The sequence below is a fragment of the Bactrocera latifrons genome, unplaced genomic scaffold, assembly GCF_001853355.1.
Source record: "Bactrocera latifrons isolate USDA-ARS-PBARC rearing strain unplaced genomic scaffold, ASM185335v1 scaffold_65, whole genome shotgun sequence".
In the NCBI taxonomy this organism is placed as follows: domain Eukaryota; kingdom Metazoa; phylum Arthropoda; class Insecta; order Diptera; family Tephritidae; genus Bactrocera; species Bactrocera latifrons.
In genome coordinates, this window is record NW_017537323.1 from 354,251 (window position 1) to 369,679 (window position 15,429).

General features: G+C 39.6%; 3 protein-coding genes across 9 annotated transcripts in view; 1 reads left to right on the top strand and 2 right to left on the bottom strand.

Moving 5' to 3' along the window:
- LOC108975456 overlaps positions 1-1,072 on the bottom strand; it is a 57,323-nt gene extending 56,251 nt beyond the window's left edge. For 2 of the 7 annotated variants that reach the window (XM_018943951.1, XM_018943942.1), the window contains exons 1-2: positions 988-1,067; positions 1-207 (exon numbers count right to left, since the gene is read on the bottom strand). The gene's annotated coding sequence lies outside the window, so the exon portion shown is untranslated. The other 5 variants (XM_018943947.1, XM_018943944.1, XM_018943945.1 and 2 more) reach the window with 5 other exon arrangements.
- Positions 1,073-1,781: 709 nt separating this feature from the next.
- LOC108975439 (pre-mRNA-splicing factor SYF1) lies at positions 1,782-4,779 on the top strand. The gene is made up of 5 exons (XM_018943922.1): positions 1,782-1,826; positions 1,920-2,617; positions 2,675-3,262; positions 3,333-4,077; positions 4,147-4,779. Exons 1-5 carry the CDS (start codon positions 1,782-1,784, stop codon positions 4,717-4,719), a joined length of 2,649 nt encoding a protein of 882 aa, XP_018799467.1. The 3' UTR covers positions 4,720-4,779.
- A 2,079-nt stretch (positions 4,780-6,858) lies between these two features.
- On the bottom strand, positions 6,859-8,526 carry LOC108975447. Its single transcript, XM_018943933.1, has 4 exons — positions 8,383-8,526; positions 8,198-8,326; positions 7,257-7,382; positions 6,859-7,178 (listed from the first exon to the last, which is right to left on the bottom strand). The coding sequence occupies exons 1-4, from the start codon at positions 8,498-8,500 to the stop codon at positions 6,967-6,969; spliced, it is 585 nt and encodes a 194-aa protein (XP_018799478.1). The 5' UTR covers positions 8,501-8,526; the 3' UTR covers positions 6,859-6,966.
- Positions 8,527-15,429: the final 6,903 nt, after the last annotated feature.

Below are 15,429 nucleotides of genomic sequence, written 5' to 3' on the forward strand. Positions count from 1 at the left end.
CTTGCTGCTGTATTCCGTACGTAGTTTGAAACTGCTCTATTTTATTTATTTCACTTTTTCTGGCTTCAACACAACTGGTTTAAATGTAAAGAAGAAATTGAATGAAATTGAAACTGACGTTCGTGATTGCTCTATTATTTTTAGCTCCTTTTGAAATCACTTATCTCTTATTAAAAATTACATTCTGCACTGCGATGAAGTTTACAACTGAAAAAAATATATTTAAGTTTACACTGGCGGATTAGAAGATTTCTTATGTACTAAACACACTTCTGCACAACTTCATTTTGTAACAAATGCTTTTTTGCACATACTTTTATTTTTAACCTGCCTGAACAGCAAAATTTAAAATACTAAAGTATTACAAACAAACGCCAAAAGTTGAGTATGGTTAAAGGTTGAAATAAACATTAGCAGTGGTTGTTTGCCTTGGTTTGAAACGTCAAAATCAACACATACACGCATAGGAGCTACTACAGCCATAAGTAAAACTACAAATACAAGGCATGGAGAAAGTGCATCCTTTGGTGCGATTAGTTGCTAAATTTTGTTAAATGCAGATGCCGTATACAAATGCCTCTTTTATTTTGGTTTAATTTGTTCAAAAACTCAAAAGGAAGCAGTTTGTTTAAACTCTACACAAACATACAAAAGAACAGCGATAAGGCATGACTGCGCTGAAGCAATCCGGACGAACCCGTCAACCAACTTTGCTATTTAATTGTGCTGCACTTTGCTTTTAATGCAATATCATGTGCTTTCGAAACTTTATATTTTCGGTGACTTTGTTTAAGCACTCTTCACATTAAACTTTAAATTGAGATGTGTAGTAGACATACACTTTTGCTATCTGCTAATCTCTAGTTTAACAGTAGACTTTATAATCCACACTCACTCACACAATTCTTAGATTATGTATTTCTTAGACAACTGTTCTACTATATATTAGTCACATATTGCATATACGCTTTGTTAGATTTTATTTACACAAACTGGTTCCAACGTTAATGACTTTTCTATGTCCTAAGCGGCATACAAAATTAAAACTTTAGCTTTACTCCAACCGGGCACATCAAAAATCTATAGAAAACTGTTCAACAAAGCAAAATCAGAAAATTCACTAGGGTTGCGTGTTTATTGTTATTTTGCAGCTCCAACGGCAACTCTGAGTACAAAGCAAAGTCGAATTGCATTGGATTTAACACTAAGAATAAACATATATACTAATTAACATTCACTGAAGTTTTTATAGCAAATATTAACGTTTATATAAAATAATTTGATTATTTATATTAATGTCCTCACTATACAATATATTCTTTATTTAAAATAAATATAAGTACCTACTGTAATATCTTATTTAATTTATTTTGTTTTTCTGGAACACCCGGTATTGTTAGCAATAATTATGGTAAACGCAATTAGGTTTGTATATCAGGATAGTTATGAAATAACTGTTACATAATTGTGTAACATGAGGTAAATATGTAATATTTGCTATATATTTGATAAGAGCCCTTTTATAGTGGTACTATTAAATTGATTTTTTATTATTTTTTAGTAATTGTGTCTACTTGTTTTATATAATATGAGAAATCTATTAAAATTGACTGCCGTCATTATATATGTAACATTTTCCAACACTGCTGCGTTTTTAACCATCAGTCAGAACAGCTGATCGGAAAATAAGCATTCCTTGCAAATTTTATCGCATTTTATACGATTGTGTTATATTTGTTAAAAAAATAATTTATGTTCAAAAATTTTGTTTAAATATTAAAATGACTCTTATTGATAAGCCATTGATTACAGTGGATATCGATTTTGTAAGTATATCAAACGCCAAAAGTCTTACTTTTATTTTCGGCGGCCTTGTTTTAATGCCAACTTTCACTATTAAATTTAAAATCTTTTCACAGCCTGAAGAGGATGTGCCCTACGAGGAGGAGATTCTGCGAAATGCTTATTCGGTAAAACATTGGCTTCGTTACATTGAGCACAAATCGAAGGCGCCCAATTGTGGCGTAAATATTGTATATGAGCGTGCACTCAAGGAGCTGCCGGGTAGCTACAAAATTTGGTATAATTATTTACGTACACGTCGTAAGCAAGTACGTGGACGCCCACTTAATGATCCAATGTATGATGAAGTGAACAACACTTTCGAAAGAGCACTGGTGTTCATGCACAAAATGCCTCGCATTTGGATGGATTATGGTGTTTTTATGACGACGCAGTGTCGCATTACACGTACAAGGCACGTGTTTGATCGCGCTTTACGTGCATTGCCCATTACGCAGCATCATCGCATTTGGCCGCTTTATTTGAAATTTGTGCGACGTTTCGATATACCGGAAACAGCATTACGCATCTATCGGCGCTATCTGAAACTGTTTCCCGAAGATGCTGAAGAGTATATAGAGTATTTAATTGATGTCGAGCGTTTAGATGAAGCAGCACAGCAATTGGCTTCAGTGGTGGACAATGAGCATTTCGTATCGAAACATGGAAAGTCCAACCATCAGTTGTGGAATGAGCTGTGCGATTTGATTTCGAAAAATCCCCACAAAGTGCATTCATTGAATGTAGACGCTATTATACGCAGCGGCCTCAGACGGTTTGTATATGTAAATACTTGTGCTCTTTATCTATCTATTCGTTTTCTTTTATTTAGTTACACTGATCAGCTCGGTCATCTCTGGAATTCTTTAGCTGATTACTACGTACGCTCGGGTCTCTTCGATCGCGCACGCGATATTTATGAGGAAGCAATACAAACCGTGACCACAGTGCGCGATTTCACGCAAGTGTTCGACGAGTATGCGCAATTCGAGGAGGTGTCTTTGAATAAACGCATGGAAATGGTCGCGAACGATCCACACGCCACCGAAGACGACGACATCGATGTCGAATTGCGCTTGGCACGCTTCGAATATCTTATGGAGCGACGGCTGTTGCTATTGAATAGCGTGCTACTGCGTCAGAATCCACATAATGTGCATGAGTGGCACAAGCGTGTAAAGTTATACGAAGGCAAGCCGCACGAAATAATCAATACATACACCGAAGCCGTGCAGACAGTGCAACCAAAGTTGGCGGCGGGTAAACTACATACATTATGGGTGGAATTCGCTAAATTTTACGAATCAAATGATCAAGTGGAGGACGCGCGTGTGGTCTTCGAGCGTGGCACTGAGGTGGAGTATGTGAAAGTGGAGGATCTAGCGGCGGTGTGGTGTGAATGGGCGGAAATGGAAATCAGGTATGTTATAAACGATAAATTTATTCCCAGCAAATTGTCTAATAGATTATTTTTCTCTTTCTGTTGTTAGACAGGAGAACTTTGAGGGCGCTCTACGTTTGATGCAAAAAGCCACTGCAATGCCGAAACGTAAAGTGGCATATCATGACGATACCGAGACAGTGCAAATGCGTTTATATCGCTCGCTGAAGGTGTGGTCCATGTATGCCGATTTGGAGGAATCTTTTGGCACCTTCAAAACATGCAAAGCCGTATATGATCGCATAATCGACTTGAAAATCTGCACACCGCAAATTATCATCAACTACGGCCTCTTCTTGGAGGAGCACAACTACTTCGAGGAAGCTTTTCGCGCCTATGAAAAAGGCATTGCGCTCTTCAAATGGCCAAATGTCTATGACATATGGAATGCTTATTTGACAAAGTTTCTCAAACGTTATGGCGGTGCAAAATTGGAGCGTGCGCGCGATCTTTTCGAACAGTGTCTGGAGAATTGTCCGCCTGAGCATGCCAAGTACTTCTATCTGTTGTATGCGAAGTTGGAGGAGGAACACGGTTTGGCGCGTCACGCTATGGCTGTCTATGATCGCGCCACCAGCGCTGTCAAGCCCGAAGAAATGTTCGACATGTATAACATATTCATAAAGAAGGCCGCGGAGATTTATGGGCTGCCGCGTACGCGTGAAATTTATGAAAAGGCCGTCGAAGCATTGCCCGAGGAGAATATGCGCCCGATGTGTGTGCGCTTTGCGGAGATGGAAACGAAGCTGGGCGAGATTGACCGCGCACGCGCCATTTATGCACATTGCTCACAGGTGAACAAATTTATTATATTTCATTCAATTGTAATTATATAAATATTTGCGTTCCCCATGCATCCACAGGTATGTGATCCCCGCATAACCGCCGACTTTTGGCAAACCTGGAAAGAGTTTGAGGTGCGTCATGGCAATGAGGACACAATGCGCGAAATGTTGCGCATCAAACGCTCCGTGCAGGCCACCTACAACACGCAAGTGAACATGATGGCCGCACAGTTTCTCAATCAACCAACTGCCGGCGGTGCCAACGCAGAGGGCGCTGGTGATGCTATGCGTCTGCTCGAGGCTAAGGCAGCGGCAGAGCAACAGGCACGTCAACAGCAAACACTTAAGCCGCAAACCAGCAGCAATATTATGTTTGTGCGCGGCGAGACGCAAGGTGGCAACGCCAAGGACAAGGTAGTGAATCCAGATGAAATCGATATTGGCGATAGCGATGAAGACGAGGACGAAGACGTCGATGAGGAGGCTGAGGGCGCTGCAAATGGCACACAAAAGCGTGGCGGCAATGAGGAGAACGTCATTTCGGCGAAGCGTTTGCGCATCGAACAACAAGCCATACCGGCGAAGGTGTTTGGCAGCTTGAAAAAGCCCACCGATGATGATGATGATGATAATGAACAGGAAGCAGATTGAGTGCCACACATTTCATTAATTGTAGCAAATAAAATGAAATAAATTTTATTTACAAACAAATGTTTTAATAACTTTTTCATACTCTCGCAACGGTATATGCCCCTCCGCATCGTTTATATATGGAATAAAATAATATTTCGGCTTCTAGTTTTATTTCCGTTGTTCTTGTACCGATTGTCTGGACCCTTCTTCGGGAGAAAGCAATATGTTAACTGTTATTATTGTTGTTGTAGTGGCAGAACACGTTTCTGAAGAAATTTCGTTGAAAGGTGTCGAGTTGACAGGCCTTGGTCAGATAGAAATTCGTGTCCGTTCCGGTTACTTAGACCCGAATGAAGTGAGAACCGTCACTTAAATGTTTTTGTGGCGACAGAAGGCATTCTTCAACTCATTTCAAGGAGAATGCCATCAACTCACTTCGCGGTAGGCTCAGGAAACGAGCCTGTTTCGACAGGTTGTTAACTGTGTTCTATTGTGCCCTCTCCTATATTACATGTGGTCACAAAAGTCCAACACTCTGAACAATTCCAGGCGCTTGCTGGGCGCGACTGAGGTGATGTGATACCTGTCCACTTATATGGAACCTAGAGCTTTGAGCCTGCTTCCACAACGAGACGTTGGACGCTGTCACAGCTAGTTCGTCGGCCAGCTTATTGCCGGTTACCATTTTATGCCACGGCATCCAGATCAGGTGTACACTCTTCCAATAAAAGCGATTTCACTTCATAAGCTGAGATCGCTTTTAGTGCCGCTTGACTATCGCTAAGTTTCGCGTTACGTTGGTTGCGATGAAGATTGATTTCTGCACACTGACTTATAGTAAAGAATTCTGCTTGAAAGATGATCGGAAAACGTGCCATTGGTATGAATAGTTTGCTATGCGGTCCCTCAATGCCTGTTTCAATGTCTTCTGGTGTTGTCGAGCCGTCAGTGTACCGATAGATTGTGCTGGCTCTCAGTTGTGGGTCAAGTGTGGAATCATTTCACCTGACGATAGCTGACTTGCAACCCCAGCACTAGGGCTAGGCGTCTGCATATCACATGTCCTTAACCCTTCGGAGAGTTCCTCCTAGTAACAAGACAAATCTTACTCTCCCCATAGAGGTTTTAGCTATCCTAGTTCGCAGTACAGCCTCTATTCATCTGCATACTGGAGCCGCCACATTGCTTTTCTTCAGTGCCTTGTTAGCGCTTGCCTGGGACGTATTATCAAAAGTATCTTCATCAGACGTGAGTTGGTAAAGAATAGTGCTAGTGGATCTGCCGGCTCGGTACGCCTTCTGACTGGCGTATAGGGGTGCGATTTTCTGCGCCTTCGAGCTTACATATTGTTGTCTACAATCTCTTCCATCCCTTTTATCATGAAAGAAGTAAGACTAATTGCCCTGAAAGGTTTGGCCAGCGCGTAATCCTTCCTTTCTACCTTGGGAATAGCATGGACGGCTCTATTCTAGATAAATAGAAGATTAACCTGCTCTAATCTGCGCTAGAGTCATCCTTGTTTCACGCGTCTCGAACTCTTGTTATGCTATGAGTAATTTTTGGACCTCAAGTATGGCTTTCACTGGGAGAGAGTCAATCACGTGGCTAATTGCTTCATTGTAATTGGGGTTCAGTACTCGTCGGAAATTGGTCGCATACGAAATTCAGCCGATATATTGTTGCAGTTCTTCGAAATGTTCTCCTGATGTTCCTAAAAGACGGCTCTGCTTCAAACAGGAGACTGCAGGCTGGGTTCCGCCTCTCTGATCATAATTAGATTATCACAGTGCGGATGAGTACTAGAAACTCCTCTCGACATTTCGAATCTCCGGTTAACTTTGTACGGTATATCGACTATTATCACAGAAATCTTAATCAGAACTATTCGAAAATATCGTTCTTCGCATAAGTTGATTTCGAATCGAAAATGACAATGATCGACTTATACCTTTTCATAGCACTCATATAAGCAATAAAGTGAGTTTCCTACTTCCTGTTGACTTTATTCCGTCATTGTATCGGTAAATCAAGGATACTAAGGAATAAGGTACTACCAAAAACGGGTGTAGGGGTTCCGTAATTAGGCCTACTAACGCATAGTACTACCTGTTTCCAAATATCTTATCTCGAAATAATTCACAATTTTTCATTTTTAGTATTTGCGAGTGTATTTAATTCGTGTTTCCGCGCTTACGTACTCTACCTTACTGATTCGAACTGACTTTACTGTTAGAAAGTTGAAAATATTTACAGTGCCGCCACTAATTAAAGCCAAATGAGTGAAATCCCGCCTAAAAGCAACAACAATATGCCGTTTTTGAGTAGATGCCGACATGAGTACGCGGCGCGATTGCAAGGCATGCGTCCCAGCTGCGAATCGCAGACACACACCTCCACCTCCAAGCCGGAAATGTACTTCTGGCGATAGCAACCGCTGGAGGCGTTCACCTTCGCGCACATATAAGTGATGTTTTGCACTAAAAATGAAGAAAGCAGAGTTGCACAGCGTGAATGAAGATACAAAATACATATAACTGTATAACGGCTTTACCGACCTCCCTTGTTGTAGGTATATGTGTATTTGACGCACGTCTCTCCCGGCACCATGGGGCAACCAAAGGCGTTCGGCTGTTTGTAATTATGACGCCACAAATCGACTGTGTCCGGTATGGCATCATTATCTGCAGATGGCATGGCATGCAAAAAATTAAAATAGGATAAAAATTTAGTGAAGAAAATGTAAATGTGGAGAGTCAATTCGGCGCCGTTCGCAGCAACTCGGACTTGTCTATGGAACGACTTTGCGAATTTTACGTCGACATCTTAAATCGAAAGCGTACAGCTTGTGTAAGAACTAAAGTCGCTCGACCTTCCCAAGCGACTTTGCTTCGCTTTATGGGCTGCTGAAAAGTTCCAAGACGATCCGACTTTTCGAGCCAAATTTTGTTCAGCGATGCGGCCCATTTCTGTCTCAGTCGGTATGTGAACAAGCAAAATTGCCGCATTTGGGATGAAGCGCAACTTGAAGAAACTCAAGAGCTGTCAATTCATCCAGAAAAAACAACGGTTTGCTGTCACTTTTGGGCTGTTGAGAACATGAAATATTAGGTTGTCAAAAAAGTCTTGCAGTATTTTCGCTGGTTGGTGCTGAGAGCGCGTAGTTCTAGTTTTATTTGTCGCATCGGGTTATGCTATACCTTTTTGGAAAGCTCATTTCACGCACAAACATTGATTGATTGTCGTTTCTTTTACGTCGTTCGTGAGTTATAGCGTCGCAAACATGGAGCAAAATAAAGAGAAAATACGGCATATTTTCAGCATCGCTGAATTGGTTGAATGAGACCGGCATAGTAGCTGCCGTAGCATCGGTCAAGAGCTGGGCATGATTTTTTTTATGAACACTTGAAAATTCAATAAAAAATACCGCAAGACTTTTTTGACAACCTTTATTTCTCAATTTTCGCATCTAGTCTATCAACACTTGCATTGCACTCACCTGTTGCCACTAGTGGCCGTCGGCACGGCACATTTTTGAAGTCCTCACGCAAGTGCTCACAAGTCAAACCGCCAATATGCTTCTTATCTTGATAGGGACCGATCCAGGTGAAGCGAAAACAGTAGGGATCTGGGGGAACACTTGTATTTATTTACACTTTCGCACTTTTTCGGCCTACAACTTACACTCAACTTGTGCATCGTCGCCTGACACAGCGCCCGCAAGGGCCAAGCCGAAGAGTATGCGCAGCATTATGGCCTGTTTACGGTGCGGGTCGGGGTCTACAAACAATTGTGCACTCATTGGAATTGGAACATCACAAATGCAATTGTAATTGCTAACTAATGGCCAAGTGCCAGTCGAGTGCTTGAAATACTTGAAGATTCGCTACGCGCTTTGTTTGCACTATTATCTTGATTATATATTTATGAAACGCACACACACTCGTGCATATGTACTATGTCTGATAACTGTCTTATTGTCATACGATTCATCATTGATTTTTATCTTATCAAATTTGATGTTGAACGCGAAGTTGGACCTCTCTTTATTTACCACTTATTGATGCGGGATTTATTCACTGGTTGTTGGTGTTGTTACAACTGTTGACTTTCATTGTCAGTAGATGATAATGTAGAATGGCTCAAACAGCGCCTGGATCATTACATGGACTTTATGATATACAAGCTGCACCCTGAAACGTAACGAGCTTACTTCATACCGTGGAAATCCAGTTTTGTTGATGTTGTTCTACGTTGCATAAAATATTTTCGAATGAGCAACTTTTTGGATCGCTGCTGAAAAGACAATTCTTCAGTGGCTCTAAACTACATTCGTTCCGGCTAAAGGAACCGTCTAATGGAAGAACAGATCTTCGATCTTGTTGCCGTTGTTACACGAACATTCTTCGGTCATAAGAACATAAAATTCGTCAACAACTTCACGTAATGGTAGTTCTAAATGAAGAAGCTACATCTTATGAGTTAATTCCATAATATTAATAATAATTGTCAACCTGATGGGTTTGAGTCAAAGGCACGTCTGTAAATTCTTCTTCTTTACTGGCGCAGACAACGTTTACGAAGTTATAGCTAAATTAATAACATTGCGTTAGTCGGTGGCGCCATTTCGAGCAACCAAGCTAGATCCTTCTCCACCTGATCTCAAAACTAAGTGAAGATCTTCCTCTGCTTCCACTGGCGGCTATTAAATCGCAAACATTCGACGAAGAGGAGGTGTGTGTCGATCCTCTATTCATGCGTCTTTCCTTTCCTTCGTCAGTTGTTGTTTCTCCAGGCCTGAAGCCAGACTGATAAGGTCACATTCAATCAGTTTGTTGACGATGGGCTTTAATCTTTCACACAGTAAGCTCGATAGAAACTTATATGCGATGTTGAGGAGGCTTATGATTGGGCACAGTACATTTAAATTCCAATCGTCAGGCAAAGATAAATGAATGAGGATTGCCCTGCGACCTAGGGTACATTTTGCATAATGGCAGGGTTAGGCATGCTTTCGTCGCACTATATTTTACGCCGCTTTGTTGTTTTTCACGTGGGTAATTGCTATTTGAACTCCCTCATGGTCAAGTAATGGAACGTCTGCTCTTACACAATCTATTGGGGAATCGGGTTCAGCATCTGCAATGGCTTACTGCCATTCAGCAGACTGGAGAAGTGTTCCCTCACTCATTGGTCACTAGATCCCCTCTAAGGATTCTAAAAGAGTTTTGCTCCGGTCTGGAATCCTACAACAAGACTCCTTTATATGGTTGCTGTAGTAAATGTCACAAAGACCTACTCGTCTCGTCTTTATACTGTCCATCGCTGTTCTTGGACGGCGGTGATGTTAGCTGTCATTCTTTACTTTCACGAGGACATCAACCAGCTGGGCAGATCTACTGTCTCGTGGTGTTGCTAATATTTGTAGTGCTTGTATAGGTTACACGCTAAGTAGATGGCAAGCGACCGAAGTGTTCAACCGAACCCGGGAAAGGAGAACTACTCCTGCCAAAATCATACAGACCGACCAACCTAACATCCTTCCTACTAAAAAGGGTAAAGAAGATATTCGACGATCTCATGAACCCACAAATCCTAACATATCGTCCTACAGGAGGTAGTTGAAACAATCAAAAGTTCTTTAAAAAACTAAAATTTACCTTTGTGGCATTCATTCATGGAGGTACTGATACCGGTTTTTTGACATTAACCTATTGGCCTGGTTAAGTCATATGCTAAGTAATAGACAAGTTATATAATATACAATGGCGTGGGTTTAAAAATCGCTCATTAGATCCTTTGTGGAATTCCGAAAAGAGTCATTCTATCCCCTTTGCTTTAGGTCACCTTGATCTGTGAACTACTACTTTTCTCGATAGGGAGGGCCTAACTGCGCCTTTCAACCAACCGATTTCAAAGAATGAAGAGAAACACTAACTTGACCATTCCGTTGGAATCTAAATTCAGTACGCTACCAGAATACTTGTTAGAACTCTTGATATAAAATTGTCAGATGTAAATTATTCCTATTACCTCAAAAGTCATAAGCACCTCCTCCAAATTCATAGAGTTGAATCATCTTTTATCTTTTATCAGTAGTTACAGCATCCATATGGTATATGATGTCTCATGAAACTGTGCAGATTCGAACAGATTACGCATAAAAATCTTCTTAGAATTTCTTAGAACCAGTTCAGTTCAAGCATTTCACTGATACCGAACGATATTCTCAAGTCAATCCGTGCGAATTGATTTAGTTTGTTTAAAAACCGGAGCGATGTAACCGTTGATTCGGATGATATTATTTTCAGGAACTGGAATGTAAATTAATTAATTTTTCATATAGTTTCTCCAAATCTTTTGGCTTTGGTTGATAAAAAGCAAATGTCTAAGCATATGTTTCATCGTATATTGATAACCCAAACCAAAGCAATTCATAGCCTCTTTATGTCCGTCATTGCAATTTGAGTTGTATCGCCAAGCTATTAAATGATAGCCTATAGGTGGACATAGTTAAGAACAAGTATGCTAGTAGTTCTCCTATGTTTTACTCTAGATCAAAAAATCTCGCAGTCACGCAGAGGCTGGTGGTTAACGAACGACTGGTAAGCTCACGATGACAACGGGATCCAACTAGTTCCCATTCCGTTGTGAGCCAGGCAAGGTGCCCACTCTAGGTAACTCATCGGCTATGCAGTTTCCAGCGAATGCGCAATGATCAAAAACCTAAACGGGTCTTGAGAATGTAGCTTATGTTATGTATATCTAGTGAGGTTAGATACTCTAGTTAAATACCAAGATGGAATAAAGTTTAATATAATATACAAAGATATAGCGTTTTAGTTGAGCTCTACAGACCACTTGCCAGTCTAATGTATAGTCTGCAACAACTAATTTTGCTTTAGAATTTTTTGCAATCCGCAGCGACACTTTTTCTCATACACCCTTACTATTATTCGGCGCAAAAAAGTATACTTATTTACATTTGAGTTTGTGTATAAATGTTTGTTGCATGCCATAAATCTATTTGTGATTTCACTTGCCAGTTCATGAAATTAATCGCCTGTGATGTTTTATTGCCACAATGCCAATATTTTATTGGTAGGTTGCACTTTTTCTGCGGCGGCTTGCAATACTTCCGCCGGTGGATTCCTTTCTTTTTATGCACTTTTAATAAAATTAATTTTTTTCGATTTCGTAATTTTTTTGCTTACAGCTTCACTATTCGTCTGACCGCTTTTTACACCATGTGTGTGTTTCTAGTTGATTTGCTTTGCCACAAAGTTTTTTTATGCACCCACGAATAACGGGACATACCGCGCCGCACAACAACAAATGACAATAATATTTATTTTGATCTTTCATGGTTTTTTATTATTCAGTAAGGAAAACGTTAAAATACCAGGGTTCATAATAAGTTTTGAGAGTTTGCAATGAAGTATAAAGAGGAATTAGGTAAAATAAAATAAAATTTCCATTACAGCTAGTCTCGCGAATTGACCACTAAACTGTAAAAGATTGAAGAAAAGTTCTGTGAGCTCACCTCATATAAAATGGAACTGAAATTCTGGATGACAGAAATATTCTATGCCTAATTTCAGGGTAATCATGTCTTTAATGTTTGGTTCACATTCCTTATTTAGGACAATCTCAAGCCGACTGCTGGAGATCTGGTGAAATCGTCTCGAGGTAATTTCTTTTGTAGTAGCTTCGGACTATATAGAGTTGTGAAAACGAACACACCTAAGAAACCATTTTGCCTACCTACTTGTAAATCGTCGGAATATCTTAACTAGATAACAATAAGGTACAATATTGCTTGCAAGAACTGATAGATGTTACTGGGAAAAAAGGTTGATGTGATCTAACAAAATACAACTTAAATGATCTGACAGTTTTAGAAAATTTTCAGAGACGTATATAAACTTATTTTTTAGTACTACACCTTAATAGCTAAGGTTTCTCCTGAAGATGAGATGAGTAGAATGTGAAAACTCGGTGCTCTATTTTTTCAGCTAATTGCATTGCCACATCCTTCAATGTTATCTCAATATTTTATGGAAGCGGTTTCAAAAGCATTGTTCTTCAGTAAATTATTGGATATAAGTGAGATGGTTTGCTATCAGATGGTATATTAATTTTCATTCTCAGTTAATGAAATAGGATCCTCTGTGTCTGTTGGCAAGAGTTATCCCGTGTTGGATTTCCAAGCTGACATTATTGGTTGTGGTTTCGCTGGTTCCAAGATAGACGAAACTATCGACGACTATTATGACTGTCAACAGAGACGTAAGTGCCAAGTCGCGAGTGAGACGACTGTTTGTTTGATGACAGGAGATATTTCGTCTTGCCCTCGTTCACTGCCAGAGCCATTTGTTTTGCTTCCTTGTCCAGTCTGGAGAAAGCAGAACTAACGGCGCTGATGTTGAGGCCGATGATGTCAATATCATTGACGCTGGACTTTAATCTTTCACAAATCGCGCTCAATATAACCTTATACTATGCGATGTTGAAAAGGTTCATCCCACGGTAGATGGACTTATCTGTTCATCGCCGCCGTTTTAGAACAACTTGGCCGGGAGTTCATCGGTGCCGCTGCTTTGATATTCTTGAGCTGTAGTTCACCATCTCCATTTTATGCTTTCACTGCCATTCAGCAAGCTGGATAAGTGTTCCCTCCATACTTTCAGTATGCTCTGGTCATTAGTCACTAAGGCGATTAGTTTGCATGGCTGTAGTGTCTTTTTCATTGGGGACGTTTTTTTACGTGGCAGGTCCCAAACTTAGCGTACAATTCTCGAGATGGATAACTCGCCTTCAAACTGATATTTTTTGGCTACCAGAGGATACTTGTTCAAGGATCGAAAGTCGTAAGCTGCTTAAGCCATATGTAAAATAATCGTTTCTGATCCCACTCAAGTGAATGGCGCTCAGAGAAGTTTCCTCATTTGTGTGAATTTCTACATATCATCCATTAGGATGGGTAAAAAATAAAACTAATGCATTTTTTTAGCTTCGTACACTGAAAAGTTTGTTTTCACCTATTCTATTTGTAGTATTTTTCCAATGCGGTACTGACGCTTATAAAATCCATTATTTCGATAAAAAAGAAAAGATAACAAATTATTGACAAAAAATCTTTATTACAAAAATTCAGGTATTCGAGTTATCAAAAACTGCATCTATAATCGGAAATGGTATTATCAACACATCAACATTAAATACCAGCACAATTATCCTTTGTCTCAACCAATGTCAGTCTCTTGCTTCATTTTCACACTCTCTGCTGCTGACTGTCAGATATCTCAATAAATATTTCCGTGTCAATAAATTATGCAGTCATTTATTGTATTTATTCACATTTTTCTCACAATAAGCCAATTTCGTATGGCGTAAAAATTGATGAGTGTCTGAGCTTATTGAATATACATACTGTCGGCGCACTGAACGCCAGCACAAGTCAGCTTTGTGACCGTGCAAAGAGAAGGCATCTCCGATTGGCTGTTTGATTTGTGGCCCGAGAGTGTGGTTGACAAATAGCCAAAATTATTAACTACCATAAATGGATTGAGGGAAAATCAGTATTTTATTATTTTGGAATTGCGTTTCGATTTAAAAAGAAAATAATATTATAGAATTATGAATAAAGGAAAGCAGTAAAGTTCAAAGTTGGTTTACAAACACAGATTTTTAAACAAGTCCCTGAAAATTTATGGAAATGTAGAAACCTTGATGTCTAATTGGGTCTGAGAGAGCAAAGTTTCCGAAGCACTCGTATGATTCCAATATGATTCAAAGAACTGTCTCCTAGTTTTTTCTCTTGAGATTCTTGTAGTTTAAGGCTTTTACGGCAATGACATAACATTGATATGCATTGATTTTGGAAACTAAAACTCCATATGAACCTGTAAAAATGGAGCATAGAAAATTGACAGCTGTCGGGTCATTAGTTTGTGAATTATCATTTTGAGAGCAGCAACTTTTGTTATTGTAAAAAAGAAAAAATGTAGATAATTATTCAAGGTACGTTCCAAAGTAAACCCCTTACATGGAGAAACTATTTAAATCTTTTTAATGGTATGTTAAAACAACGAACTTTTGACCTTTCAATAACCAAAAAAGGTTTTAAGCTTTTTAGCTCTTAATCAATAAATGATTTCAATCTGGCCATCGCTCGTTTCCAATTGCTAAACACCAAAACCTCCTGAACTCGATCAACTGTCAAAGTTCAGGAGGCTTTGAGGTTTAGCAATTGTTCTCTCACTTCCAATGAGAGAGGAGTTAGACATCTCTTCATCTCTGCTTTTGGATCGTGCAAAAAGCTGTATTGAAGCAGAACGAGACTATTTTGAATAAAATAAATTGATATTGCGGAAAAAACCATTTGTTCTGTTTGTTTTTTTTTTATCCTGTTTTCTTTGGAACACACCTTGTATTGCTTTTAGAAGGGGAAAAATGCTGTTGAAGCAAAAACCTGACTTGATGACGAGTTGAGCCAGGAAAATTAATCATCAAGGATTGATTGATGGAAGATGGTGAAAGTAGTGGACGCCCAACTTAGTTACCGACGAAATCTTCAAAAAATTCCGAAAAAAAAATTTTGAATGACGGTAAAGTGAAGTTGTTCGATAAAGCGGGCACTCCAAAATTATCAAGTGAATAAGTATTTTGGGGTAAGATAAATCTCTCTTGTGCAAAAAGGTTGCCTCGCGAGCTCACTTTTGATATGAT